Source organism: Phaenicophaeus curvirostris, chromosome 27, assembly GCF_032191515.1.
Source record: "Phaenicophaeus curvirostris isolate KB17595 chromosome 27, BPBGC_Pcur_1.0, whole genome shotgun sequence".
NCBI lineage: Eukaryota > Metazoa > Chordata > Aves > Cuculiformes > Cuculidae > Phaenicophaeus > Phaenicophaeus curvirostris.
Window position 1 is genome coordinate 5518471 of NC_091418.1, and position 27299 is coordinate 5545769.

General features: G+C 60.8%; 1 protein-coding gene across 1 annotated transcript; it reads left to right on the forward strand.

The window, feature by feature from the left end:
- Nucleotides 1–26844, forward strand: FER1L5 (fer-1 like family member 5). Its single transcript, XM_069877406.1, has 51 exons — nucleotides 1–85; nucleotides 313–368; nucleotides 448–539; nucleotides 621–729; nucleotides 811–954; nucleotides 1031–1159; nucleotides 1236–1427; nucleotides 1501–1531; nucleotides 1622–1737; nucleotides 1816–1927; nucleotides 2918–3003; nucleotides 3081–3149; nucleotides 3242–3285; nucleotides 4157–4224; nucleotides 4313–4398; nucleotides 4845–4946; nucleotides 5052–5229; nucleotides 5658–5782; nucleotides 5874–5965; nucleotides 8810–8996; nucleotides 9074–9229; nucleotides 10385–10504; nucleotides 10599–10762; nucleotides 11632–11746; nucleotides 11824–11926; nucleotides 12000–12163; nucleotides 13534–13710; nucleotides 14690–14804; nucleotides 14876–14953; nucleotides 15027–15208; nucleotides 15816–16010; nucleotides 16058–16159; nucleotides 18132–18281; nucleotides 18360–18519; nucleotides 18875–18927; nucleotides 19009–19050; nucleotides 19127–19237; nucleotides 19954–20085; nucleotides 20162–20317; nucleotides 20402–20493; nucleotides 21603–21773; nucleotides 22777–22925; nucleotides 23041–23180; nucleotides 23755–23843; nucleotides 23928–24023; nucleotides 25065–25206; nucleotides 25297–25396; nucleotides 26060–26262; nucleotides 26334–26443; nucleotides 26530–26677; nucleotides 26761–26844. The coding sequence occupies exons 1-51, from the start codon at nucleotides 1–3 to the stop codon at nucleotides 26842–26844; spliced, it is 6102 nt and encodes a 2033-aa protein (XP_069733507.1).
- The last annotated feature ends 455 nt before the right edge of the window (nucleotides 26845–27299 follow it).

A 27299-nucleotide genomic window follows, 5' to 3' on the forward strand; every position in this document is an offset into this window, starting at 1 on the left:
ATGCTGCGGCTGCTGGTGGCCAGCGCCTACATCCCCCAGGCCACTGGCTCTGGGCCCGGGGTGCACGTGTCTGCCCGCTTCCGAGGTAGCGCTGGGGACAATGGGGACACTGTGGTGGCCGTCCGCGTGGGTGCTGTGGCCGTGGGATGGGATGGCATCGGCACCGGGGGTGGCATCCTAGTGTGACAGGGTGGTGCTGGCCATGCCTGGGGACAGCGTTGGCCGTCCCCATGTGTGGCAGCACCACCAGCTGTCCTGTACTCCCGTGTCCCCATGCCAACGTGCCACCACCCTCCCTCCTGTCCCTCCCAGGTGTCCCCAGGAGCACCCGGGTGGTGCCAGAGGAGCACAGCCCCATCTGGAATGAGGTGAGGTGACCCCCGGGTGGCCTGTGGCGGCGTGGGGACACTCGGGTCACCTCATCAACCTCTCGTCACCTCTCCCTAGACGCTGGCATGGCCACTGGGCGTGCGTCCCCTGCACCCCATGGCCACCGTCACCCTGCGTCTCCGGCACTGGGGCCAACCAGCGCTCCAGGGGTGAGTAGCACCCATGGGTGGGCACCCTAGGGGGACCTTCCCCAGCACGGCCACCCTCACCGTGTCCTCGTGTCCCTGCAGGGACTTGGGTACCACCATGGTTTCACTGGAGCGGTTGGAGGCCGATCCTGGGCTAACGCTGGCCCTCAGCGACGTCCCACTTCTGGACCCCCAGGGACATCCCACAGGGGTGAGCACCCCCTGCGGCCCCCCCAGCAGCACCCCAGGGTGCCACCAGGCACGGTCTCGGGTGCCACCTGTCCCTTTGCAGTGCACCATCACCTTCCGTTGCTCCTACGTTCCCCGTGGCGCTGCGGCCCCTCTGCAAGGACAGGTGCCACCACGGGCGGTGTCACCAGGGCCACCGCACTGCCCCACCAAGCCTCACCAAGCAGGGAGGAAAGAAGATTTCCAGGTAAGGCACCCAGAGGTGCGGTGGCACCCAAGGTGATGTCCCACCAGCGGCCACCGCGCCACCGCTTGTCCCCCAGGTACGAGTGAGGATCATCAAAGGCCACCAGCTCCAGGGCAACAACATCAAACCCGTGGTGACCGTCCTCATCGGCCAGCACCGCTTCAGGACCAGGATCCGGGTGGGGAACAGCCCCTACTACAATGAGGTGACCGCAGGGAGGGGACACGGGGACCTGCTGGCGTCCCCTCACCCCACTCTCACCTCATTTTGCTCATTTCTAGGTGTTCTACCAAAATTTCCACGAGACACCCGGCCAGCTGGCAGCACAGCCCATCCACATCCAGGTCAGGGGCGGCATCGGTGGCACCGGCAGCGATGGGGACGGTGGGTTGGTGGCTGACCCTGTGTCCCCTTGGTCACAGGTGCTGAACTCGCGGGCCCTGCGCGCCCAGGCCATCATCGGTGTCTTCCAGGTGAGGGACGATGGGTGGGCACATGCATCACGCCGCGGTTCAGCCGCTCTCACCTCCTTTGCCATCCCCACAGCTCGACGTCGGCACCATCTACTGCGCCCCAGGTAAGCGGGAGGGTTGGGGTGACTCCAGGGTGACTCCAGGGTGACGCCGGGGTGACTCTGGGGTGACGCTGGGGTCTCTCACCCTGCCAGGACACACCTTGAGCTGGAAGTGGCTGAGCCTGCAGCATCCCCAGCGCCCTGATGCCGGCTCCCAGGGCTACCTGCGCGTCAGCCTGGCCGTGCTCCGCGCCGGCGAGACGGTGCTGGTGAGCACCTCATCAACCCCAGCACCTCTAGAATTCTCCGCGGACAGGGGTCCCTAATTTTCCACCCTCCATCTAAAGGAGCCGGAGGAACCGGCGGAGGATGAAGACGTGGAGGCCAACCTGCTGCAGCCACCACCGTGTGCTGCCACACTTGAGCTCCGCATCTACCGTGCTGAGGACCTGCCACAGGGTGGGCACTGGGGTTTGGGGTTGGGGTGGATTTGGACACCCCCTCATGGCCACGTCTCCCCATCCCATCCACAAGAAGGACTTGGAATGGGGAATGGGTCCAGAGGAGACCACGGAGATCATAGAATCATAGAATCACCAGGTTGGAAAAGACCCACTGGATCATCGAGTCCAACCGTTCCCATCAATCACTAACCCATGTCCCTCAGTGCCTCGTCCACCCGTCCCTTAAACCCCTCCAGGGAAGGGGACTCAACCCCCTCCCTGGGCAGCCTCGGACAGGGACCAAGGACCCTTTCCCTGAAAAATTTTTTCCTAATGTCCAGCCTGAACCTCCCTTGGTGGAGCTTGAGGCCATTCCCTCTCGTCCTGTCCCCTGTCCCTTGGGAGAAGAGCCCAGCTCCCTCCTCTCCAGAACCTCCTCTCAGGGAGTTGCAGAGAGCAATGAGGTCTCCCCTCAGCCTCCTCTTCTCCAGGCTAAACACCCCCAGCTCTCTCAGCCGCTCTTCACAATCTTTGTTCTCCAGCCCCTCCCCAGCTTCGTTGCTCTTCTCTGGACTCGCTCCAGAGCCTCAACATCCCATGTGGTGAGGGGCCAGAACTGAACACAGTTGTTCAGTCTGGAGAAGAGAAGGGAAGGGGAGAACTTAGAGCAGCTTCCAGTATGGAAAGGAGCTCCAGGAAATCTGGGGAGAGGCTCTTGATCAGGGAGTGCAGGGATGGGATGAAGGGAATGGTTTTGAGCTGAAAGAGAGGAGGTTGAGGCGACATCTTTGAGAGAAATTCTTCACAATGAGGGTGTGGAGGCCCTGTCCCAGGTTGCCCAGAGCAGGGGTGGCTGCCCCATCCCTGGAGGTGTCCAAGGCCAGCTTGGATGGGGCTTGGAGCCCCTGATCCAGTGGGAGGTGTCCCTGCCCATCACAGAGGGTGGGACTGGATGGGCTTTGAGGTCTAACCCAACCGTTCCAAGATTCTATGATCCTCTCTGCAGCGGAGCCGGCTCGGCTTCCCTTGCCGGGTGGTGGCAAGAGGGGCTTCGTGGCGGCAGCGGTGCGGGCCAGCTTTGCCGGCAGGACGGTGGGTGCCGGGCAGGGGACGTGGGTTTTGAGGGACACCGATCTTCCCGGGGGTGCTGACACCTCTGCTTCTCACAGCTCTGCACCCGAGTGATGCCCCCTGACGCCAACCCCGTGTGGAATGAGGTCTTCTTCTTCCCCCTGAGGGTAAGGTGCTGCCTCCAGCACATCCTGCACCCCCCAAATCAGGGAGGACCCACATTTCGTTACCTGCTCCCTCCTTTCTTTTCTCCCCACAGCTGCCCCCCATCTGTGATGGGATCCAGCTAGCCATCCTCAGCAGGTGAGTTTTGGGGGACTCCTTGGTTTTGGGGACCTCCCGAGTTCTGGGGACCTCCTTGGTTTTGGGGAACCCCCTTGATTTTGTGGAAATCCCATGGTTTAGGAGGACCCTCCCTATTTTGAAGGACCCCTCATTTTGTGGAGAATCCCCTGGTTTTGGGGAACCCTCCCAGTTTTGGGTGACCCTCCCAGCTCTGACGACACCCATTGGTTTTGGGGAACCTTCTTGGTTTTGGGCGACACCCCTGGTTTGAGGGGATCCTCCCAGTTTTGAGGGAAAAGCCCTGGTTTTGGGGACATACCCTGGTTTTGGGAGACCCTCCCACTTTTGGGGACCTCCCCAGTTTGGGGAACACCCTTAGTTTTGGTTGAAATCACTGGTTTAGGAGGACCCTCGCAGTTTTGGAGGACCCCTCATTTCTGGGAGAATCCCCTGGTTTTGAGGACCTCCCTGGTTTAGGGGGACCCCTCCCACTTTGGGAGACCCCCCTGGTTTTGGGGACACCCCTGGTTTTAGGAGATCCTCACATTTTTGGGGAACCCTCTTGGTTTTCAGCAAAATCCACAGGTTTTGGGACCTCTTTCGTTTTGGGGAACCCCCTTGGATTTGGGTGAAACCCCTGGTTTTGGGGGGACCTTCCTGGTTTTGAGGAACCCCTTGATTTTGGGCATAACCCCTGGTTTAGGAGGGCTCTCCCAGTTTTGGAGGACCCCTTATTTTTGGGAGAACCCCCTGGTTTTGGGCAACCCTCTTGGTTTTGGGCAACCCCTCTGGTTTTGGAGGACCCTTTTGGTTTTGGTGGAGCCTCCTGGTTTGGGGGGACCCCCCTGGTTCTGGGGGTTCCTTTCACAGCCCCCGTTGCCTCCTGCAGCAGCAAGGTCCTGGGCACCGCCACCCTCCACCTCTCTCACATCTCCTCCGCCGGCGCCGAGCTTGAGGGTGAGCAAGATCCATCTTTGGGTGGGGGCTCCCCAGAACACCCAGAACCCTCTTCTCCCTCCTGAGCCCTTTCTTTCTCTCCTAGAAGGGACCCCTGGCTTCTTACCGTGCTTCGGACCCACCTTCCTCCCCTTCTACGGCCCCCGCTCGGATTCTCCCAGGACCTGTGACACCGTGAGTGGTGGCAGCGGGGGGACAGCACCCAGTGAGGGGGACACCCAGGGGCCTCTGCGTGACTGATTTCAACCATGGAGACATGGAATGGGTTGGATTGGACCTCAAAGCCCATCCAGTTCCATCACCTCCCACTGGATCAGGGGCTCCAAGCCCCATCCAACCTGGCCTTGAACCCCTCCAGGGATGGGGCAGCCACCACCGCTCTGGTGCAGAATCCTCAAAATTAAGAATTTCTCCCCAAGATCTCACCTCAATCTCCCCTCTTTCACCTCAAAACCATCCCTCTCATCCTGTCCCTGCGCTCCCTGATCAAAAGCCCATCTCCAGCTTTCCTGGAACTCCTTTCCACACTGGAAGCTCCTCTAAGGTCTCCCCATTCTCTTCTCCAGCCTGGACAACCCCAATTTTACTATATTTCACCCCTTTTTGTCCTTATTTTCCAGGCTTATCGGGGCCGGGTGCTGCTGGAGCTCAGCACCCACATGGGGACCCCGGACAGGCGCCAGCGAGACACCATCGCGCCCGAGGACGTCGCTCAGGTGCAGGTGGGACATGGGGTGGTGCCACCTCACCATGGACTCTTTTTCCCACCCCCTTTTTAAGTGCCATTTGAGTATTTTTGGGGTACTTCATCCACATTTTTGCCACAGCGCCACTTGCCCCGTCACCAGTTTGGGCTCTGCGGGGTCTTTTATTCAGCCACTATGGTCCCACCTGGCCCCGAGCTCCTGCGCTTTGAGATCAGCATTGGAAACTATGGGGACACTGGGGATGTCACCTGCAAGCCATCCGCCTCTGTCACCTCTCATGGTTGTCCTGTCTTCGATGGTGAGCAGGGTGATGGGTTTGGGGGGACACCAGGGTTGGATCCTCTGGGATGCTGGGATGGAGAGAAACAAAGGTTGGACCCTCTGGGATGGTGGGATGGGGGGACACCACATTGGGAACCTCTGGGATGCTAAGTTGGGGGAACACCAGGGTTGGACCCTCTGGGATGGTGGGATGGGGGACTCCAGGTTGGGACCTTCTGGGATGGTGGGATGGGGAACACCATGTTGGGACCTTCTGGGATGGTGGGATGGGGGACACCAGGTTGGGACCTTCTGGGATGGTGGGATGGGGAACACCAGGTTGAGACCCTCCGGGATGCTGGGTGGAGGCACACAAGGATTGGACCCTCCAGGTGAGGAAGATGCTGGGTTGGTGGGGACACCAATTTGGAACCCTCTGAGGTACTCAAGTTCCTCTGGATGCAGGTAACCGCTATCACTACCTGCCGTGGTACGGTGACAAGCCAGTGGTGGCTGTCACCTCCTCCTGGGAGGACGCCAGTCACCGCTGGGACGCCCTCAACCTCCTGCGAGCCCTGTGCCGGCGACTGGTGAGCACCCAGGGGTGGTGGCTGGGGTGGGGTGGGACGTGACCTCCCCTCCCAGCTCAGGGTTGGGACGGTTTGAGGAACATCTTGGCAGGAGAAGAACGTGACGGAGCTGCGGGGAGCGCGTGGGGACAGCGAGGGGACCGTGGGCCGGAGGCTTCTGCGGGAGCTGGCGCAGGACTGCAGGTCAGGGGGGGCCCGAGACGGGGGAAAAGGGGAATTTGGGGGGGGGGAAGGAGGAATGGGAGGGAGAAAATGAGGAATTTTAGAAGAGAAGAGGGGATTTGGGGGGCAAAGGGGGGTTTTGGGGGGGGAAATGGGGCATTTGGGGGGAAATCAGGAGAAAAATGAGGAAATTTCGAGGAGAACGCGGGATTTGGGGGGGAAATGGGGCATTTGGGGGGAAATCAGGAGAAAAATGAGGAAATTTTGAGGAGAACGGGGGATCTGGGGGGAAAATGGGGCATTTGGGGGGAAATCAGGAGAAAAATCAGGAAATTTTGAGGAGAACGGGGGATCTGGGGGGAAAATGGGGCATTTGGGGGGAAATCAGGAGAAAAATGAGGAAATTTTGAGGAGAATGGGGGATCTGGGGGGAAAATGGGGCATTTGGGGGGAAATCAGGAGAAAAATGAGGAATTTCCGAGGCGAACGGGGGATTTGGGGGGGAAAATGAGGCATTTGGGGGGAAATCAGGAGAAAAGTGAGGAAATTTTGAGGAGAACGGGGGATTTGAGGGGAAAATGGGGCATTTGGGGGAAACTGGAAGAAAATGAGGATTTTTAGAGGAGAATGGAGGATTTCGGGGAAAATAGGCTATTTTTGGGGAAAATGGGGTATTTGGGGGGGAAATCAGGAGAAAAGTGAGGAAATTTTGAGGAGAACGGGGGATTTGGGGGGGAAAATGGGGCATTTGGGGGGAAAACAGGAGAAAAATGAGGAAATTTTGAGGAGAACGGGGGATTTGGGGGGAAAATGGGGCATTTGGGGGGAAATCAGGAGAAAAATGAGGAAATTTCGAGGAGAATGGGGGATCTGGGGGGAAAATGGGGCATTTAGGGGGAAATCAGGAGAAAAGTGAGGAAATTTTGAGGAGAATGGGGGATCTGGGGGGAAAATGGGGCATTTGGGGGAAACTGGAAGAAAATGAGGATTTTTAGAGGAGAATGGAGGATTTCGGGGAAAATAGGCTATTTTGGGGGAAAATGGGGTATTTGGGGGGCAAATCAGGAGAAAAGTGAGGAAATTCCGAGGAGAACGTGGGATTTGGGGGGGAAAATGGGGCATTTGGGGGGAAAACAGGAGAAAAATGAGGAAATTTAGAGGAGAACGGGGGATTTTGGGGAAAACAGGGTGTTTTGGAGGGGATTGAGTTGTTTGGGGGGCGGGAAATGCATTTTTGTGGGGGAACCAGGCTGCTTTGAGAGTTTTTTGGGGGAATAGGGCTGGTTTGAGGAGAAATGGGGCATTTCGTGGGGAAAATGGGGTATCGTGGGGAAAAATGGGTCATTTGGGGGGAAATCAGGAGAAAAGTGAGGAAAATTAAAGGAGAATGGGGGATTTGGGGGTATTTTGGGGAGGATTGGGTTGGTTTTTGGAGGAAACGGGGTATTTTGGAGGGGAATTGGGTTCTTTTGGGGGGAAATGAGACATTTTTGGGGGGAACCAGGCTGCTTTGAGAGTTTCGTGTCGGGATGGGGCTGTTTTGAGGAGAAATGGGAAATTTTGAAGAGAAATCAGGCTGTTGGGAGGGGAAAACACGGCATTTTGGGGGGGAACCAGACTGTTTTGTGGGGAAACTGAGAGTTTTGGGGGGGAACGGGGCTGTTTTGAGGAGAAATAGGGCTTTTGGAGGGGGGAATCAGGCTGTTTTGGTGGGGAAACGTGGCATTTTGTGGTGGAATCAGGCTGTTTTGGTGGGGAAATGTGGCATTTTGTGGGGGAATCAGGCTGTTTTGGGGGAAAATGTGGCATTTTGTGGGGGAATCGGGCTGTTTTGGTGGGGAAACGTGGCATTTTTGGGGGAATCAGGCTGTTTTGGTGGGGAAACATGGCATTTTGTGGTGGAATCAGGCTGTTTTGGTGGGGAAACGTGGCATTTTGTGGGGAATCAGGCTGTTTTTGGGGGAAAACGTGGCCTTTTGTGGGGGAATCAGGCTGTTTTGGTGGGGAAACGTGGCATTTTGTGGTGGAATCAGGCTGTTTTGGTGGGGAAACGTGGCATTTTGTGGGGAATCAGGCTGTTTTTGGGGGAAAACGTGGCCTTTTGTGGGGGAATCAGGCTGTTTTGGTGGGGAAACGTGGCATTTTGTGGGGGAATCAGGCTGTTTTGGTGGGGAAACGTGGCATTTTGTGGGGGGATCAGGCTGTTTTGGTGGGGAAACGTGGCATTTTGTGGGGAATCAGGCTGTTTTGGTGGGGAAACGTGGCATTTTGTGGTGGAATCAGGCTGTTTTGGGGAAAACGTGGCATTTTGGGGGGGAATCAGGCTGTTTTGGTGGGGAAACGTGGCATTTTGTGGGGGAATCAGGCTGTTTTGGTGGGGAAACACGGCATTTTGTGGGGAATCAGGCTGTTTTGGTGGGGAAACGTGGCATTTTTTGGGGGATCAGGTTGTTTTGGTGGGGAAACGTGGCATTTTGTGGGGGAATCAGGCTGTTTTGGTGGGGAAACGTGGCCTTTTGTGGGGGAATCAGGCTGTTTTGGTGGGGAAACGTGGCATTTTGGGGGGAATCAGGCTGTTTTGGTGGGGAAACGTGGCATTTTTTGGGGGATCAGGTTGTTTTGGTGGGGAAACGTGGCATTTTGTGGTGGAATCAGGCTGTTTTGGTGGGGAAACATGGCATTTTGTGGTGAATCAGGCTGTTTTGGTGGGGAAACGTGGCATTTTGTGGGGGAATCAGGCTGTTTTGGTGGGGAAACAGGGCATTTATTGGGGGATCAGGTTGTTTTTGGGGGGAAACAGGGAATTTTGGGGAGGAACCAGGCTATTTTGGGGTGAAGCAGGCCATTTTGTGAGGGTTTTCACAGGCGAGCGCTGTCCTGGCTGGAGGTGCAGCCGACCCCAACACCGCTGGACACCCACCTGTGCGCCGCACGCCTTCATCTCCTCCGGCACGTGGCGGCGGCGGCGGCGACGCCACCGAGATCCGGCTGGGCCGCGTTGGTGCCGGTGGCCGAGGGCTGGCTGTGCCGCGTGGGCTCCCTGGCTGTCGAGGTGGGGATCGGGGGGCGCGGGGGCCATCGCTGCCATGAGTTGTGGCCGGTCTCAGCCGTCGGCGTCTCTGCCCGCAGCCGCAGGTGGCCGTGCCCGACGTGCTGCTCTGGCTGCTGCGGGGGGAGCGGCGGGTGGCCTGTGCCCGCATCCCCGTGCCCGACATCGTCTTCTCCCGGCACGGCCCCGGCGCCTGCGGACGGCTCTGCGGACGGACCCAGACCCTCTTCCTGACAGTAGGGACCTACGTCCCATCTGTGTCCCTTCCACGTCCCTTCCATGTCCCCTCCATGTTCCCTGTGTACCATCCATGTCGTCTCCATCTCCCCTGCGCGCCGTCCATGAACCTTTTACCTCCCCCCTGTGTCCCCTCCCTGTCCCCTCTATGACTCCTCCGTGTCTCCGTAATGTCCCCTGTGTCCCCCCACGTCCCGCTGCTCCACATCTCCCTCCTTGTCCCTTCTATGTCCCCTCCTTGTCCCCACCATATCCCCTCAAGATCTCCACATCTCCCTCCTTGTCCCCTCTATGTCCCCTCCTTGTCCCCACCATATCCCCTCAAGATCTCCACATCTCCCTCCTTGTCCCCTCTTTGTCCCCTCTATGTCCCCTCCTTGCCCCCACCACATCCCCCCAAGATCTCCACATGCCTGCTCCTTCTCCCCTCCTTGTCCCCTATATGTCCCCCCTCTGTGTCCCCTCCTCGTTCCCACCGCATCCCTCCAAGATCTCCACATGCCTGCTCCTTGTCCCCTCCTGGTCCCCTCCTTGTCCCCTCCTTGTCCCCACCACATCCCTCCAAGATCTCCATATTTCCCTCCTTGTCCCCATCACGTCCCCCCAAGATCTCCACGTGCCTGCTCCTTGTCCCCTCTATGTCCCCTCCTTGTCCCCACCACATCCCCTCAAGATCTCCACATCTTCCTCCTTGTGCCCTCTTTGTCCCCTCTATGTCCTCTCCTTGTCCCCTCCTTGTCCCCCAAAGATCTCCACATGCCTGCTCCTTGTCCCCTCCTGGTCCTCACCACATTCCCCCAGGATTTCCGCATCTCCCTGCTTGTCCCCTCCTTGTCCTCCAAGATCTCCACATCTCCATCCTGGTCCCCTCCTTGTCCCCTCCTTGTCCCCACCATGTCCCCAAAGATCTCCACATGCCTGCTTCTTGTCCCCTCTTTGTCCTCTCCTTGTCCTCCAAGATCTCCACATCTCCCTCCTGGTCCCCTCCTTGTCCCCTCTTTGTCCCCTCCTCGTCCCCTCCTTGTCCTCCAAGATCTCCACATCTCCCTCCTGGTTATCTCCTTGTCCCCTCCTGGTCCCCTCCTTGTCCCCACCACATCCCCCCAAGATCTCCACATCTCCTTGTCCCCTCGTGTCCCTCCTGTGTCCCCCAGGTGCCAGGCTCAGGGGACACGCGTGCCCAGCTCCGGCTGCGGCTGTGGTTGGGGCGCGTGGCGGACAGCGGGGACCTGTCACGGCACCTCGAGGGCTCCCTGCGCTTCTACGCTGAGACGGTGAGCGCTGGGGACCTGGGGACACTCAACGGTGACCCCAGACCCCCTCAACCCCATGTGTCCCCCCCTCAACTCCATGTGTCCCCCCTCCCAGTATGAAAACCAGACCAAGCTGCTGGGCAAGTGGAGTTCCCGGGTGCTGCTGGGGTGTGGCAGCTTCTCCGACAGCGCCGGCAAAACCAGGCTCCCCCGGCACCAGATCCGACCCCCCAGGGGCTGGCGTTGGGATGGACCCTGGACCGTGGAGCCGCAGCGGCGGTGAGTCCCATGGGATGGAGTCGTGGAATCCTTGCATTGGAAAAGATCTTTGAGGTCATCAAGCCCAGTCATCCCTGTCCGCTGCTAAACCACCCCTGAGCATCTCGTCTGCCCGTCTTCTAAACCCCTCCAGGGATGGGGACTCCATCACCTCCCTGGGAGCTGTTCCAGTGCCCGAGAACAGTTCTGGTGAAGAAATTTTTCATAAAGTCCAATGTGAACCTCCCCTGGTGCAGCTCGAGGCTGTTCCCTCTCATCCCATCCCTTGTTAGCTGGGAGCAGAGCCCAGCACCTACCTCACCGCAACCTCCTTTCAGGAGCTGCAGAGAGTGATGAGGTCTCCCCTCAGCCTCTTCTTCTCCAGGATTAACACCCCCAGGTCCCTCAGCTGCTCCCAGATCCCTGTTCTCCAGCCCCTTCCCCAGCTCCGTTTCCTTCTCCAGACGTGCTCCAGCCCCTCAAGGTCCTTCTTGGAGTGAGGGGTGCAAACCAAACCCAGAATTCAAGGTGCAGCCTCACCGACATCGAGCACGGGGGGACAATTCCTGCTCCTGGTGGCCACCCCATGGCTGATTCAGGCCAATGTATCAGATGGGATGGGTGACACCTTGGGGACCCCAGAGAAGGCGACACCACCCTTAGAATCATAGAATCGCCAGGTTGGAAGAGACCCACTGGATCATCGAGTCCAACCATTCCCATCAATCACTAAACCGTGTCCCTCAGCACCTCGTCCACCCGTCCCTTAAACCCCTCCAGGGAAGGGGACTCAACCCCCTCCCTGGGCAGCCTCTGCCAGGGACCAATGACCCTTCCCATGAAAAATTTTTTCCTAATGTCCAGCCTAACGTTGTCCCCTTGTCCCCAAGGCTGCTGCTGGACATGGAGACCAACGTGGGCGAGGTGTTGGAGGAGGTCTACGAGAACGAGAGCCGCCGGCTGAGCGGCGCGTGGGGCCCGGCGGCCGTGGCCAACACTGATGCTGTGAGCAGCCATCGGCGTGGTGGGACTCATGGGGTGACATGAGCGCATCGGGGCTCAGCTCTCTCCCGCTTTCGCAGAGTGGGGCAGTGGTGCCACCCAGGGAGGAGGTGGAGTGTCCCCAAGGCTGGCACGTCACCGACGGCTGGCGGGTGGATGTGGCTGGAGCTGTGGACGAGGCTGGTGAGCGAGGTCCCCACCGGCACCCCGGGGTGGGATGTGGGGTGATGGTGACAAGAACATCTGGGTGGCGCAGGTTGGCAATACGCGGTGAGCCTGGACCCCGGCAGCCCCCCGCTGGCGTGGAACGCCGCCGAGAAGACCTACCACACGCACCGGCGCCGGCGATGGCTGCGCACCCGCCGCAGGGACACCAGCAGCCAGGGACACCAGCAGGACGTGGCCACCTTCCTACAGGTGGTCAGGGGACAGGGACGGGGACGGAGGAGTGAGGGGACAGGGGTGGGGTGGCAGGGGCTGGGGTGACTGGGGTGGAGGAGCAAGGATGGGGACAGCAGGGATGGGGACAACAGGGACAGGGGTGGCTGGGATGGAGGAGCAAGGGTGGGGACAGTGGAGATGGGAATGACTGGGGTGGGGACAGTGGAGATGGGAAAGCAGGGATGGGGATAGCAGAGATGGGAATGACTGGGATGGGGACAACAGAGATTGGAATGGCAGGGATGGGGACAGCAGGGGCGGGGATGGCAGGGATGGAAACGGCAGGGATGGGGACAGCGGAGATGGGGACAGCGGGGATGGGGACGGCTGGGATGGGGACGGCAGGGATGGGGACAGCAGGGATGGGGATAGCGGAGATGGGAATGACTGGGATGGGGACAACAGGGATTGGAATGGCAGGGATGGGGACAGCGGGGATGGGGACAGCAGGGATGGGGATAGTGGAGATGGGAATGACTGAGATGGGGACAACAGAGATTGGAATGGCAGGGATGGGGACAGCAGGGGCGGGGATGGCAGGGATGGAAACGGCAGGGATGGGGACAGCGGAGATGGGGACGGCAGGTAATGGGGATAGTGGAGATGGGAATGACTGGGATGGGGACAACAGGGATTGGAATGGCAGGGATGGGGACAACAGGGGTGGGGATGGCAGGGATGGGGACAGCAGGGGTGGGAATGATTGGGATGGGGACAGCAGGGATGGGGACAACAGGGACAGGGGTGCCTGGGATGGAGAAGCAAGGGTGGGGACAGTGGAGATGGGAATGACTGGGGTGGGGACAGCGGAGATGGGACAGCAGGGATGGGGATAGCAGGGATGGGGATGGCAGGGATGGGGACAGCAGGGATGGGGACAACAGGGACAGGGGTGCCTGGGATGGAGAAGCAAGGGTGGGCACAGTGGAGATGGGAATGACTGGGGTGGGAACAGCGGAGATGGGATGGCAGGGATGGGGACAGCGGGGATGGGGACAGTGGGGATGGGGACAGCGGGGATGGGGACGGCGGGGATGGGGACGGCAGAGATGGGGATAGTGGAGATGGGAATGACTGGGATGGGGACAACAGGGATTGGAATGGCGGGGATGGGGACAACAGGGCTGGGGATGGCAGGGATGGGGATGGCAGTGGGTGAGGGTGGCTGGGTTGAACCAGCAAGGATGTGTGGGGATGGATGAAGGGGGTTGGCAGGGACTGGGACAACAGGGATCTGTGTGACTGGGAGAGGAGTGGCAGTGGATGGGGAAAGCAGGGAATGGGGACACCACGGATGGGAATAGCGGGGAGGGGGACAGCTGCCCCATGTGTGCCCCGTGTCCCCACAGCGCAGCACCGAGGCAGCAGCTGGGACCGAGGCCTGGGAGTACAGTTCCCTCTGGGGAAGCCACTTCCATCTCCAGCGCCGCGCGGGTGACACGTGCCGGCGGCGGTGCTGGCACCGGGACATGGTGCCCAGCCAGCCCCAAGCCGTGGCGCCCCTGTTCCTCCTGGAGGGCTCCTCGGTAGGAGAGCTGGGAGCTGCTGGGAGGGATGGAAGGAGATAAGGATGCAGAGGGAGAGGAATGGAGGGACACAAGGAGAGAGGGAGGGAGGGATGCCAGGACACAAAGAGGGATGGATGGGGATAGGGCTCGATAAAGGGATGCAGAGAGAGAGGGAGGGATGCAGAGGGAGAGATGGAGGGCTGGATGAAGGGATGTAGGGAGAGAGCGATGAAGGGAGGGAGGGATAGAAGGGCAGAGGGATACAGGGATGGATAGGTGAAAGGAGAGGGATGCAGAGAGAAAGGCAGAGGGATAGGAGGACAGAGAGATGGAGGGATGCAGAAACAGAGGGATGGAGGGATGGATGCACCTTGAATCCTGGGGTCAGTTCTGGCCCCTCCCCACAAGAAGGATGTTGAGGCTCTGGAGCGAGTCCAGAGAAGAGCAACGAAGCTGGGGAAGGGGCTGGAGAACAAGGATTGCGAGGAGCGGCTGAGAGAGCTGGGGGTGTTTAGGCTGGAGAAGAGGAGGCTGAGGGGAGACCTCATTGCTCTCTGCAACTCCCTGAAAGGAGGTTGTGGAGAGGAGGGAGCTGGGCTCTTCTCCCAAGGGACAGGGGACAGGACGAGAGGGAATGGCCTCAAGCTCCACCAGGGGAGGTTCAGGCTGGACATCAGGAAAAATATTTCACAGAAAGGGTCATTGGTCCCTGGCCGAGGCTGCCCAGGGAGGAGGTTGAGTCCCCTTCCCTGGAGGGGTTTAAGGGACAGGTGGATGAGGTGCTGAGGAACGTGGTTTAGTGATTGATGGGAATGGTTGGACTCGATGATCCAGTGGGTCCTTTCCAAACTAGTGATTCTGTGATTCTATGAGGGATGAACAGAGGGATGTGGGGATGTTGTGGTGCTGGGGCAGTAGGACATGGGACAGCAGGACACAGGGTTGGGGAAAAGCAGGGACAAGGAGACCCCCTGCCTCACATCCAATCCCACCACAGAGTGTGGACGACCTGGACGAGGAGTATCAGCCGTCTGAGACAGACCAGGAGGCGCAGTGCTCATCCCGGATCCTCCTGCAGCAACTGGTGCCCTTCATCCTCTGCACCTTCCACCGTGAGCTCCAGGGACACCGGGAGGGGCTGGGGACACCCCGGCCCCCCTGCCAACCCCCTCCTCTCCCACAGAGCCCAACTTCTTCCAGCTCCGCTGCTACATCTTCCAGGCCCTGGAGCTGGCACCCTGTGGCACCAAGGCCACCGCAGGTGGGACCCCCTGGCCCCCAGCACCCCACAAAGTGGGGGACCCCAGGGTGCTGATGGTGCCGCTGTCACGCAGACCCCGTCGCCCACGTCTCCTTCGTGCACGTCAGCCAGAGCACCCGAGTGCTGCCCAGCACCCTGGATCCGCTCTGGGACCAGACGCTGATTTTTCACCGGGTGCTGCTCTACGGGGACCCCCAGGGGATCCAGGATGAGCCCCCCGCCGTGGTGGTGGAGATCTACGACCAGGATGGAAGGGTACGGACTCATGGAGTGGGGACAAGGACAGGGAGAGGGAAGGGGACGGGGTGGCTGCGGGCAGGAAGAGGGATGAGGAACAGGATGAGCTGGGGACAAGGATGGGGGAAGGGGTCAGGGTGGTTGGGGTGAAGGACTGGGAGAGGAACAGGGATGGAGAGGAGGAACAAGGTCTGGGATGGAGAATGGGAAGGGGACAGGATGGTTGGGGACAAGGATTTGGAGAGGAACAGCGATGGAGAGAGGAGGAACAAGGTCTGGGATGGAGAGTGGGATGGGAACAGGGTGGGGCCAGGGATGAAGAACAGGATGGGCTGGGGACAAGGGCAGGGAGAGGGAAGGGGACAGGGGTGGTTGGAGACAGGGACGAAGAACAGGATGGGCTGGGGACAAGGACGAGGGAAGGGGACAGGATGGTTGGGGTCAAGGACTGGGAGAGGAACAGGGATGGAGAGAGGAGGAACAAGGTCTGGGACGGAGAGTGGGAAGGAGACAAGGTGGTTGGGGACAAGGGCAGGGAGAGGGAAGGGGACAGGGGTGGTTGGAGACATGGGTGGGGGGTCACCCATGGGTGGGGGCACCACAACACCCGAATAACACCTTGCAGGGATCCAGAGGTTTCCTGGGGAGGAGCGTGTGCACTCCAGAGGTTTGGCTGGACGCAGGGCGCCGGCAGCCCCCTCGGCTTCGTCGTTCCCCGCTGGAGGGGCCGCGGGGGCCGGCCGGGGAGCTGCTGGCTGCCTTTGAGCTGCTGCACGACACCGAGGTGAGGGGCAGCCAGGGCCTGGGTGAGGGCATCGAGGTGAGGGCGTCGGGGTGATGGGGTCCCACCAACGTCACCATCCCCAGCAGGACGGAGCCCTGGCACGGGTCAGCGTCCCACCGTGGAGGAACGGGGTCTTCAGCATTCCCCCGGGAATCCGGCCACTCCTGCAGGTGGTGGCACTGGAGGTGAGACCTGGGGACAGGGATGAGGAAGAGGATGGATCTGGGACAAGGAGAAGGATGCAGGTGGGGTGGCTGGAGACCAGGACATGGACTGGGACAGGGACGGAGACAGGAGGGACAAGGTCTAGGATGAGGAGTGGAAGGAGAACAGGATGGGACAGGGATGGAGGCAGGAGGGACAAGGTCTGGGATGAGGAGTGGAAGGAGAACAGGATGGGACAGGGATGGAGGCAGGAGGGACAAGGTCTAGGATGAGGAGTGGAAGGAGAACAGGATGGGACAGGGATGGAGGCAGGAGGGACAAGGTCTAGGATGAGGAGTGGAAGGAGAACAGGATGGGACAGGGATGGAGACAGGAGGGACAAGGTCTGGGATGAGGAGTGGAAGGAGAACAGGATGGGACAGGGGTTGAGAAGAGAATGGGAACAGGGTCAGGACAGGGATGGGGACAAGAAGGAAGGGGATGGATCTGGGACAGGGAGAGGGAGGGGGGATGAGGACAGGGGAGAATGGGGACAAAGAGAGGGATTGGAACAGGGATAGATACAAGAGGGACAAGGTCTGGGATGTGGAGTGGGGTGGGAGAAGCCTGGAGATAGAGACAAGGATGAAGAAAGGGGTGGATTTGAGACAAGGACAGGGAGAGGGATGGGGACAGGCTGGGGACAGGAATAGGATGGGGAAAGGCATGGGAGAAAGACAAGGACAGGGAGAGAGAAGAGGACGAGGTGGCTGGGGACATGGATCGGAACAAGGATAGAAGCAGGAGGGACAAGGTCTGGGGTGGGGAATGGGATGGGGACAGGCTGGGGACACAGGGATGGAGAAGGGGACAGGATGGGATGCGGGCAAGGAAAGGGGACAGGGGTAGCTGGGGACTGGGACAGGGATGAAGAAGGGGATGGATTTGGGACAAGGATGGGGAATGGGGACAGGGATGGCTGGGGACAAGGACAGGGATTAGAACAGGGAGGGAGACAGGAGTGACAAGGTCTGGGATGGGAAATGGGATGGGGACAGGGATAGGGACAGGGAGGAAGGTGGGATGGGATCTAAGTCCAAGATGGCGATTAGGAGGGGAACAGGCTGGGGACAGGGACAGGTCCTGAGAATGGGAACATGGACAGGGATGGGGACAAGGATGACAAAGAGGATAGAGACGGGACAGGGACAAGGACAGGGATGAAGATGGGAACAGGAACAGAGGGACGAAGACAAGATGAGGAAAGGATAGGGATGGAGACAGGGACTAGGATGGGGATGGAGACAGGGACAAGGATGGGGATGGAGACAGGGACAGGGATGGGGATGGAGACAGGGACAAGGATGGGGATGGAGACAGGGACAGGGATGGGGATGGAGACAGGGACAAGGATGGGGATGGAGACAGGGACAGGGATGGGGATGGAGACAGGGACAGGGATGGGGATGGAGACAGGGACAAGGATGGGGATGGAGACAGGGACAGGGATGGGGATGGAGACAGGGACAGGGATGGGGATGGAGACAGGGACAAGGATGGGGATGGAGACAGGGACAAGGATGGGGATGGAGACAGGGACAGGGATGGGGATGGAGACAGGGACAGGGATGGGGATGGAGACAGGGACAAGGATGGGGATGGAAACAGGGACAAGGATGGGGATGGTGACAGGGACAAGGATGGGGATGGAAACAGGGACAGGGATGGGGATGGAGACAGGGACAGGGATGGGGATGGAGACAGGGACAAGGATGGGGATGGTGACGGGGACAGGGATGAGGATGGAGACGGGAACAAGGATGGGGATGGAGACAAGGACGGGGATGGAGACGAGGACCAGGATGGAGACGAGGACCAGGATGGGGATGGAGACAGGGACAGGGATGGGGATGGAGACATGGACCGGGATGGAGACAGGGAGAAGGATGGGGACGGGCACCTCCAGCGTCCCCGACTCGAGGTGTCAGGGGGTGATGGTGCTGGGTGCCGCAGGTGCTGGCGTGGGGGCTGCGGGGGCTGTGCGGTGGCGTGCGGGCGCCCAGCCTGGAGCTGCAGTGCGGGGGCCGGATCCTGCAGACCCCAACCATCGCTGACCTCAACGCCAACCCTAACTTCCCTGTCAATGCCTTCCTGATGACACTGGTGAGCAGGGGGCGTGGGGGGAGCCCCGCACCTATGGGTGCTGCCTCTGGCACCCCTGGTGACCCTGGCTCGCTCCAGCTCCTGCCGGCGGACGAGGAGTTCATGCCCCCCATCCGGCTGCGGGTGCTGGACACGCGGAACTTCGGGTACCGGCCCGAGGTGGGGCAGGCGTGTGTGCAGAGCCTGGGGCGGTACCGCTGCCAGCCCCACAGCGCTGGGAACCCCCCTCCAGGCTCCGGTACGGCCCTGCCACATCCCTGACCCATCCCTGACCCATCCCATCCATCCCTGACCCATCCCATCCATCACTGACCCATCACATCCCATCCCCAACCCTGTCCCATCCCACCCCACCCCATCACATCACATCACATCATGTCCCATGACATCCCATCCCATCCCATCCCCAACCCTGCCCCATCCCATCCCACCCCATCCTATCCATCCCATCCCATCCCATCCCCACCCCCTCCCACCCCGTCCCATCCCATCCATCCCATCCCTCCATCCCATCCCATCCCATCCCATCCCATCCCATCACATCCATCCCATCCCACCCCATCCCACCCCATCCATCCCATCTCATCCTGCAGGCAGGCCCCTCAGCCCTCTCCTCGGCAGCTCCCGCTGGGGCCGGATCACTCAGGTGAGTCCCCAGGCCCTCGGCTCCCAGCTCCCACCCAGCGTCTCCAGCCTCATGCCTCAGTTTCCCCGGTTCTCCCTGCAGATGCTGCCCAAGATCACCACCAAGAAGGGGGCTGCGGGCAAGGTAGGTGCAGGGACAGGGACGTGGGGACACCGGGGACACCGGGAACACCCATCTCCACCTCCCCTGCTCCCCTCAGGCTGAGGAGGAGGAAGAGGAGGATGAGGAGGACGACTGGTGGAGCAAGTTCTACGCAGCCATGGGGGACACGTCTAAAAGCCAGCGGCGGAACAACAGGGACAGGCTGAAGGTGACGCAGAGTCTGGGACCTGGAGCAGGGGACAGGGGACACGGGTGGGACAGGAACGCAGCAGGGGAGCAGGACGGGGTTGGGTGGGGACAGCGATAAGGATGGAGGTAGGATAGGGATGGGATAGATGGGAGATGAGGATGGAGATGGGGACGGGGGTGAAAATGTGAAGGGACAAGGTCAGAGATGGAGATTGGGTGGGGAACAGGCTGTGGAGAAGGACGGGGATGAGGAAGGGGATGGGATGGAGACAAGGAGAGGAGGACAAGATGAGGACAGAGACAAGGATGAAGATGGGATGGGGACAAGGATGAAGAAGGGCACGGGAGAAGCACCGAGATCAGGATGGGGACAGGGATGGAATGGGATGGGATGGGATGGGGACAAGGATGAAGAAGGGCACAGGGAGATGCACCAAGATGGAAATGGGGACAGGGATGGGATGGGGACAAGGAGAAGCACCAAGATAGGGATGGGGACAGGGACGAAGATGGGATGGGGAGAAGCACCAAGATAGGAATGGGGACAAGGATAAAGAAGGGCACGGGGAGAAGCACCAAGATAGGGATGGGGACAGGGATGGGATGGGGACACGGGTGGGATGGGGACAGGGATGAAGAAGGGCATGGGGAGAAGCCAAGATAGGGATGGGGACAGGGATTAGATGGGGATGGGATGGGATGGGGACAAGGATGAGCACAGGACGTGCTCTCCAGATCTACAGCTGCGAGCTGGAGGCGGTGCCCGAATTCGAGGGGCTGCAGGATTTTTGCCAGACCTTCCCGCTCTACCAGCCGGGACGTCCCCCTGCGGCTGGTGAGGACCCCGTGCCCGTGGGCGAGTTCAAGGTGGGTGAGAGCCCCTGGGGGACCCCAGACCCACGGTGGGATCACCTCGAGATGCATGGCTGGCTGGTTCTTGCAGGGGCTCTTCTGTATCTACCCCCTGCCCGAGGACCCCAGGGTGGCCCCGCCACCGCGCCACTTCCAGGAGCTACCACCCAGCCAACCCCAAAAGTGCCTCGTGAGGGTCTACATCGTCCGCGCCTTCGACCTTCCTCCCCGTGACAGGAACGGGCTGGTAAGACCACCCATGGGTGCTGGGCAGGGATCCCCTGTCCTCCCACCCACCGGTGCCACCTGACGGTCCCCTCCCTGCTGGCAGTGTGACCCCTACATCCGCGTCTCGCTGGGGACGAAGGTGCTCGGCCAGCGGGACCAGTACGTGCCCAACACCCTGGAGCCCGTTTTCGGCAGGTATGGCCAGAGCAGGCTGCCCAGTGGCACCGAGATGAGGGGCCCAAGGTGGGGTTGGTGGGATCCCATTCCCCATGTCAGCCTGGCCCTGTGCCACCAGGTCCCTAGGGCACACCAGTGGGTCTCCACATCACCTGGTTTCCAGATCACCAGGTCCCCATTCCCCCATGACAGAAGGTCCCCATCCCTTCAGCTGGAGGGTCCCTGTGCCACCAGATGCCCCATTCCCAGCATCTGCAGCTCCCCATGACACCAGGTCCCCTTTCCCCACAACAGAAGGTCCCCATGCCACCAGATACCCCATTCCCCATGCTGATACATCTCTGTGCCACCAGGTCCCCATTCTCAACATCTGTAGGTCCTCATGCCACGAGGTCCCTTTTCCCCACAAGAGCAGGTCCCTGTGCCACCAGATACCCCATTCTCCATGTTGATACATCTCTGTGCCACCAGGTCCCCATTCCCAACATCTGCAAATCCCTAGACCACCAGGGTCCCCATGCCACCAGGTCCCCCTTCCTCACAACAGAAGGTCCCCATGCCACCAGATGCCCCATTCCTCATGCTGGTGGGTCCCTATGCCACTACATCCCCATGCCACCAAGGTCCCCATGCCAGAAGATGCCTCATTCCCCATGCTGATACATCTCTGTGCCACCAGGTCCCCATTCCTGATATCTGCAGGTGCCCATGCCACCATGTCCCCATTCCCAACATCTGCAGGTCCCCATGCCACCAGGTCCCCCTTCCCCACAATAGAAGGTCCCTGTGCCACCAGGTTCTCTTTTCCCACAACAGAAGGTCCCCAAGCCACCAGGTCCCCATTCCCAACATCTGCAAATCCCTAGACCACCAAGGTCCCCATGTCACCAGGTCCCCTTTCCCCACAACAGAAGGTCCCCATGCCACCAGGTCCCCATTCTCCATGCTGGTGGGTCCCTATGCCACCAGGTCCCCATTCCCAACATCTGCAAATCCCTAGTCCACCAAGGTCCCCATGCCACCAGGTCTCCCTTCCCCACAGCAGCAAGTCCCTGTGCCACCAGATGCCCCATTCCTCATGCTGGAAGGTCCCTGTTCCACCATGTCCCCATGTCCCCTGCTGCCAGGCTGTTTGAGGTGACGGGCACTATCCCGCTGGAGAAGGACCTGCGGGTCACCCTGGTGGACTACGACCTCGTGCCGCCCGACCAGGAGATCGGCACCACCACCATCGACCTGGAGAACCGCCTGCTGTCCCGCTTCCGTGCCCACTGCGGGCTGCCAGCCCTCTACCGCACGTGGGTGTCCCTGGGGATGGGGACATCGGGGAGCTGGGGACATCAGGGGGCACCGTCCTGAGGCCAGGAGGGGGTGTGAGGTGATGGGGACAGGATGGGGATGAGGAGGTGGAAACAGGGTGAGCACAGGGAGATGTTGGCCCGAGGAGATAGGGACACGAAGGGCACAAGGAGATGGGGACAGGGGTGGCACAGGGGAAATGGGGACAGGATGGGGACAGGGGTGTCACAGGGAGATGGGGAATGGATGGGGACAGAATGGGAACAGGATGAGGAGAAGGATGGACACGAGATGGGAATAGGATGGACTTAGGGGTGGGGTGGGAGAGGACACAAGTGGGGACAAGGGGTTGGGGATAGGGGAACAGGGGTGACACAGGAGGATGGGGACAGGATGGGGACAGGGATGGGCACGAGGAGGTGGGAATAGGGGTGGCCCAGGGCGGTGGGGTGGATCCATGCAGACAGCAACGGAGTGGACAGGGACAAGGTGGGATGGGGTTGGCACAGTGACAGGCATGGGAGGTGGCACAGGGACACTCAGGCGATGAGGTGGAGACATGGGGATGGGGATTGAGAGCCTCAGGGGACAGGGATGTGGCCAGGGAGGGACCCCAGGGTGATGGAACCTTGGGATAGAGGGGGTGACAGGGGTAGGAGGACCCCATGGAGGGTGGTGGGAACCCCAGGTTGATAGGACCTTTAGTATGGGGGGATAACAGGGCAAGAGGACCTTGATGGGGACCTCAGATGGGACCTTGGGGTATGGGAGTGACAGGGGAACGAGGACCTTGGGGTGACAGGGAAGCTGAGGAGATGAGGATGGGGTGGGAACAGGGGTGGAGGTGAGATGGTTATGGGGTGGAGATAGATGCAAGGAGGCACAAGAAGCTGAGAATGGGGTTGGGCACAGGGGACCGAGGTGGCACAGGGAGATGGGGACCACGCTGGGGTGGTGACACCCAGGACACCGCAGCCCCCAGCCCTCCCGCTGTCCCCACAGCGCTGGCCCTGGCCGCTGGAGGGACCAGTTGCCCCCCAGTCAGGAACTGGAACGCTTTGCTCGCACCCGAGGGCTCCCGGCACCTGAGTTCAGCGCCGAGGGCACCGCCGTCACCTTTGGGGACCAAACCTTCCTCCTCAGCCACTTTGGTGAGTGGTGGCCTGGGGGCATCTGGGGGTGGTGTGAGGGGGTTTGGGGGGGGTCTGAAGGGATCTAGGGGTTTCTGGGGGGTCCTAGACCCTGTGCCCTGGCTTGGCCTTGCAGAAAGCGGCCCCCCCAGACACCAGCACCCTGGGGCGCCCCGCGAGCGCCTCGCCCTGCACGTGCTCCACGCCTGCCACCTCGTCCCCGAGCACCTCGAAACCCGCACCCTCTACAACAGCGCCCAGCCCGGGCTGGAGCAGGTGGGGACAGGGACCCAGAGCCTGCGGGGACAGGGACGTGGCCAGGGAGGGACCCCAGGGTGATGGGACCTTGAGGGATGGGAAGGGACAGGGGGATGAGGACCTTGGCGTGACTGGGAGCCTGGAGGGGGTGATGGGGACCTCAGATGGGACCTTGGATATGGGGAGTGACAGGGGGACAAGGACCCCATGGTGGTTGGTGGGGACAAGGACCCCATGGTGGTTGGTGGGGACCCCAGGGTGATGGGACCTTGGGTATGGGGGGTGACAGGGCAAGAGGACCTTGGGGTGACAGGGACCCCATGGAGGGTGATGGGGACCCCGGGTTGATGGGACCTCAGGGTATGGGGGTGACAGGAACCCTGGGGGCAGTTATGGGGACCTCAGGGGAGATGGAGGGACCACAGGGTAGGGTGCTGGGGACTCATGGGTGACAAGGAGGGACCACAGGGCAGGGAGGAATGCTGGGTCAGGGAGTGATGGGGACCCTAGAGGAGATGGAGGGGACACCAGGGTGGGGTGACAGGACCCGTGGGGCCAAGCGCAGATTCCAGCCTCCCTGCACGTCACCCAGGGCAAGGTGCAGATGTGGGTGGACGTCTTCCCTGCGAGCCTCGGGCCCCCCGGCCCCGCTGTGGACATCACCCCCCGCAAGCCCCAGAGGTGAGCACACGCCCAGGCCCCTCCACGGGGACAGGGACACCCTGGGGGGGAAGGTGACACGTCCTCGTGCCCCCCCTCTTCTAGGTATGAGCTGCGCTGCGTGGTCTGGAACACGCAGGACGTGGACCTGGTGGACGTCAACCTGCTTGGTGAGCGGATGAGCGACATCTACGTCACTGGGTGAGCGAGACCAACAGTGCCACCATGCCAAGGAGGTGACACAGGGCTGGGGAGAACGGTGATACTGTCATAGAATCATAGAATCGTAGAATAACCAGGTTGGAAAAGACACACTGGATCATCGAGTCCAACCACTCCCATCAATCACTAACCCATGTCCCTCAGCACCTCGTCCACCCGTCCCTTAAACCCCTCCAGGGAAGGGGACTCAACCCCCTCCCTGGGCAGCCTCTGCCAGGGACCAATCACCCTTTCCATAAAAAACTTTTTCCTGATGTCCAGCCTGACCCTCCCCTGGTGGAGCTTGAGGCCATTCCCTCTCGTCCTGTCCCCTGTCCCTTGGGAGAAGAGCCCAGCTCCCTCCTCTCCACAACCTCCTCTCAGGGAGTTGCAGAGAGCAATGAGGTCTCCCCTCAGCCTCCTCTTCTCCAGGCTAAACACCCCCAGCTCTCTCAGCCGCTCCTCGCAATCCTTGTTCTCCAGCCCCCTCACCAGCTTCATTGCTCTTCTCTGGACTCGCTCCAGAGCCTCAACATCCTTCTTGTGGTGAGGGGCCAGAACTGACCCCAGGATTCGGGGAGCGGTCTCCCCAGGGCCGAGTCCAGAGGGAGAAGAACCTCCCTGGCCCTGCTGGCCACGCCGTGTCTGATCCAAGCCAAGATGCCCTTGGCCTTCTTGGCCCCCTGGGCCCCTGCTGGCTCCTGTTCAACCAACACCCCCAGGTCCTTCTCCTCCAGGCAGTTTCCAGCCAGACTTCTCCTAGTCTGGAGCTGCTCAGGGTTGTTGTGCCCCAAGTGCAGGACCCGCCATTTGGCCTTGTTAAACCTCCTGCCGTTGGTCTCAGCCCATGGATCCAGCCTGTTCAGATCCCTTTGGAGCCTCCCTGCCCTCCAGCAGATCCAGCTTCCACCCAGCTCAGTGTCATCCGCAAACTTGCTCAGGGTGCCCTCGATGCCTTCATCCAGGTCATTGATAAAGACACTGACCAGGGCTGGAGCCAGCCCTGAGCCCTGGGGAACCCCCCTTGTCCCCTCACTCCAGGTGGCTGGAGGGAATGGAGGAGCAGCGGCAGAGGACAGACGTTCATTACCGCTCGCTGCAGGGCGAAGGGAACTTCAACTGGCGATTCGTCTTCTCCTTCGAGTACCTGGTGGCCGAGCAGCTCTGCGTCCTGCCCCAGAAGGCGAGGGACACCCCGGGGATGGGTTTTTTTTGGGGCTGGGGACACCCGGGGGACAAAGTTGACACCTCTCTCTCCTCCCCGCCACGGCAGGAGCATTTCTGGAGCCTGGACGAGACGGTGCTGAAGGTGCCCCCCAAACTCATCCTCCAAGTGTGGGACAACGACAAGTTTTCAGCTGATGATTTTCTGGGTGAGACCCCGTTTTCCACCTATTTTCCAGGGCGGGGAGCACCCACAAGTGACGGGAAGCACCCGCGGGGGATAGGGAGCACCCACAAGCTTGGGGGCACCCACAGATAGTGGAGGACACCCACGAGCGGTTATGGGGGGCACCCATGGATGACAAGGAGCACCCACAAGTGTTGAGGAGCGCCCATGGGTGATGGGAAGCACCCACAAGTGGTGGGGAGCACCCATGGGTAACAGGGAGCACATATGAGTAATGGGGAGCACCTACAGGTGATGGGGAGCGCCCACGGATGATGGGGTCACCCACAATTGATGGGGAGCACCCATGGGTAATAGGGGCACCCACAATTGATGGGGGCACCCGTAAAGTGATGGGGAGCACCCAGAAGTAGTAGGAAGCACCCACAGGGGACAGGGAGGATGTACGAGTAATGGGGAGCCCCTATGGGTGATGGGGGGCACCCACAAGTGGTAGGAGCACATATGAGTAATGAGGAGCACCTACAGGTGTTGGGGAGCACCCGTGGGTGATGGGGGGCACCTACAATCGATGGGGAGCACCCATGGGTGATGGGGGCACCCACAATTGATGGGGAGCACCCATGGGTGATAGGGGCACCCACAATTGATGGGGAGCACCCATCACCTTGGCTCTCCCCTGCAGGCACGGTGGAGCTGGAGCTCACCAGGCTGCCGCGGCCAGCCCCGCGCGCCCAGGACTGCAGCGCGGAGCCACAAGGGACCCCCAAAAGCCCCTGGTGCTGGTGGGGGGCGCAGCTCCCCTCCCGCTTCTCCCTTTTCCGCCAGCGACGGGCGAGGGGCTGGTGGGCCTGCACCGTGCAGGAGGGCAACACGCGGCGCCTCTCGGTAAGTGGGGGACACCGGGGCTGGGGGGACAAATCCTGCGCCCCCCCTTTCCCACTCATCATCCCCTCCAGGGTAAACTGGAGCTGAGCCTGGAGGTGCTGACGGCGAAGGAGGCGGAAGAGCGGCCGGTGGGGAAAGGTCGAGAGGATCCCAACATGTACCCAACGCTCCCGGCGCCCGTGTGAGTCCCTGGGGCGAGCAGCTCGTCCCCGCGGGGTGACAAGAAGGTGGCTACAAGGGGTCCCTGATGCCCGCGTCCCTTTGCAGGCGGCCGGAGACGTCGGTCCTGTGGCTGCAGGCTCCGCTGCGCACCCTGCGCTACAGCATCTGGCGCCAAAACCGCTGCCGCCTCTGCCTGGCCTTGGCCCTGGGGATGCTCCTCGCTCTGCTCCTCACCTTCCTCTACTCCACTCCGGTGAGTGAGGGGCGCGGGCACCCCCAGAACCCCCATCCTCGCCTGCAGAGCCCGCCCCGAGCTCCCTCTCGCCCTCCTTGCAGGGTTATCTGGCCATGAAGCTGGTTGACCCTCTCGAGAGTTTGCACCTTGGTGGCGCCAAGCATCCCGCAGCTGATAGACCATGAGTGCCACCATCCGCGGGGAGATCGACCCTCCGGCATCACCTCTTTAATAAAGCCACATCCAGGAGTGGAAAAAGCCTCATCCCCGGCTCCGTGGGCTGGGATTGGGGGGCAAAGGGGCTACTGCAGTTTGGGGAGCCCTGTGGCACCGAGACACAGCTCACTGAGGTGCTCGACAGCATCTCTTCAGGGAGAAAACGCTGCTTCCAGGGGCCTCGGAGCCCCACGGCAATGGGACATGAACCCAAACTCATTCTGGCACTGGGACTCGGCCCCTAACCCGCTCTGGTGCTCGACAGCATCACCTGGGGGAGGAAAAGCTGCATCCAGGGACCTCCGAGCCCCATGGTACTGAGACACAGTCCCAGACTCCCTACAGGGCTCGACAGCACCAGTTTGGGGAGGAAACGCTGCATCCAGGGGCTTTGAAGACCCACGGCCCTGGGATGTGGCTGCCT

What these genes read in the sequence shown, in the direction of transcription:
- FER1L5 (XM_069877406.1), top strand. Translation starts at nt 1, where the DNA reads ATGCTGCGGCTGCTGGTGGCCAGCGCCTACATCCCCCAGGCCACTGGC. An exon ending in GCGCCGGCGAGACGGTGCTG is followed by an intron (nt 1,738 to 1,815) that starts GTGAGCACCTCA and finishes CTCCATCTAAAG; the next exon opens with GAGCCGGAGGAACCGGCGGA. An exon ending in TGGGCTCCCTGGCTGTCGAG is followed by an intron (nt 8,997 to 9,073) that starts GTGGGGATCGGG and finishes CTCTGCCCGCAG; the next exon opens with CCGCAGGTGGCCGTGCCCGA.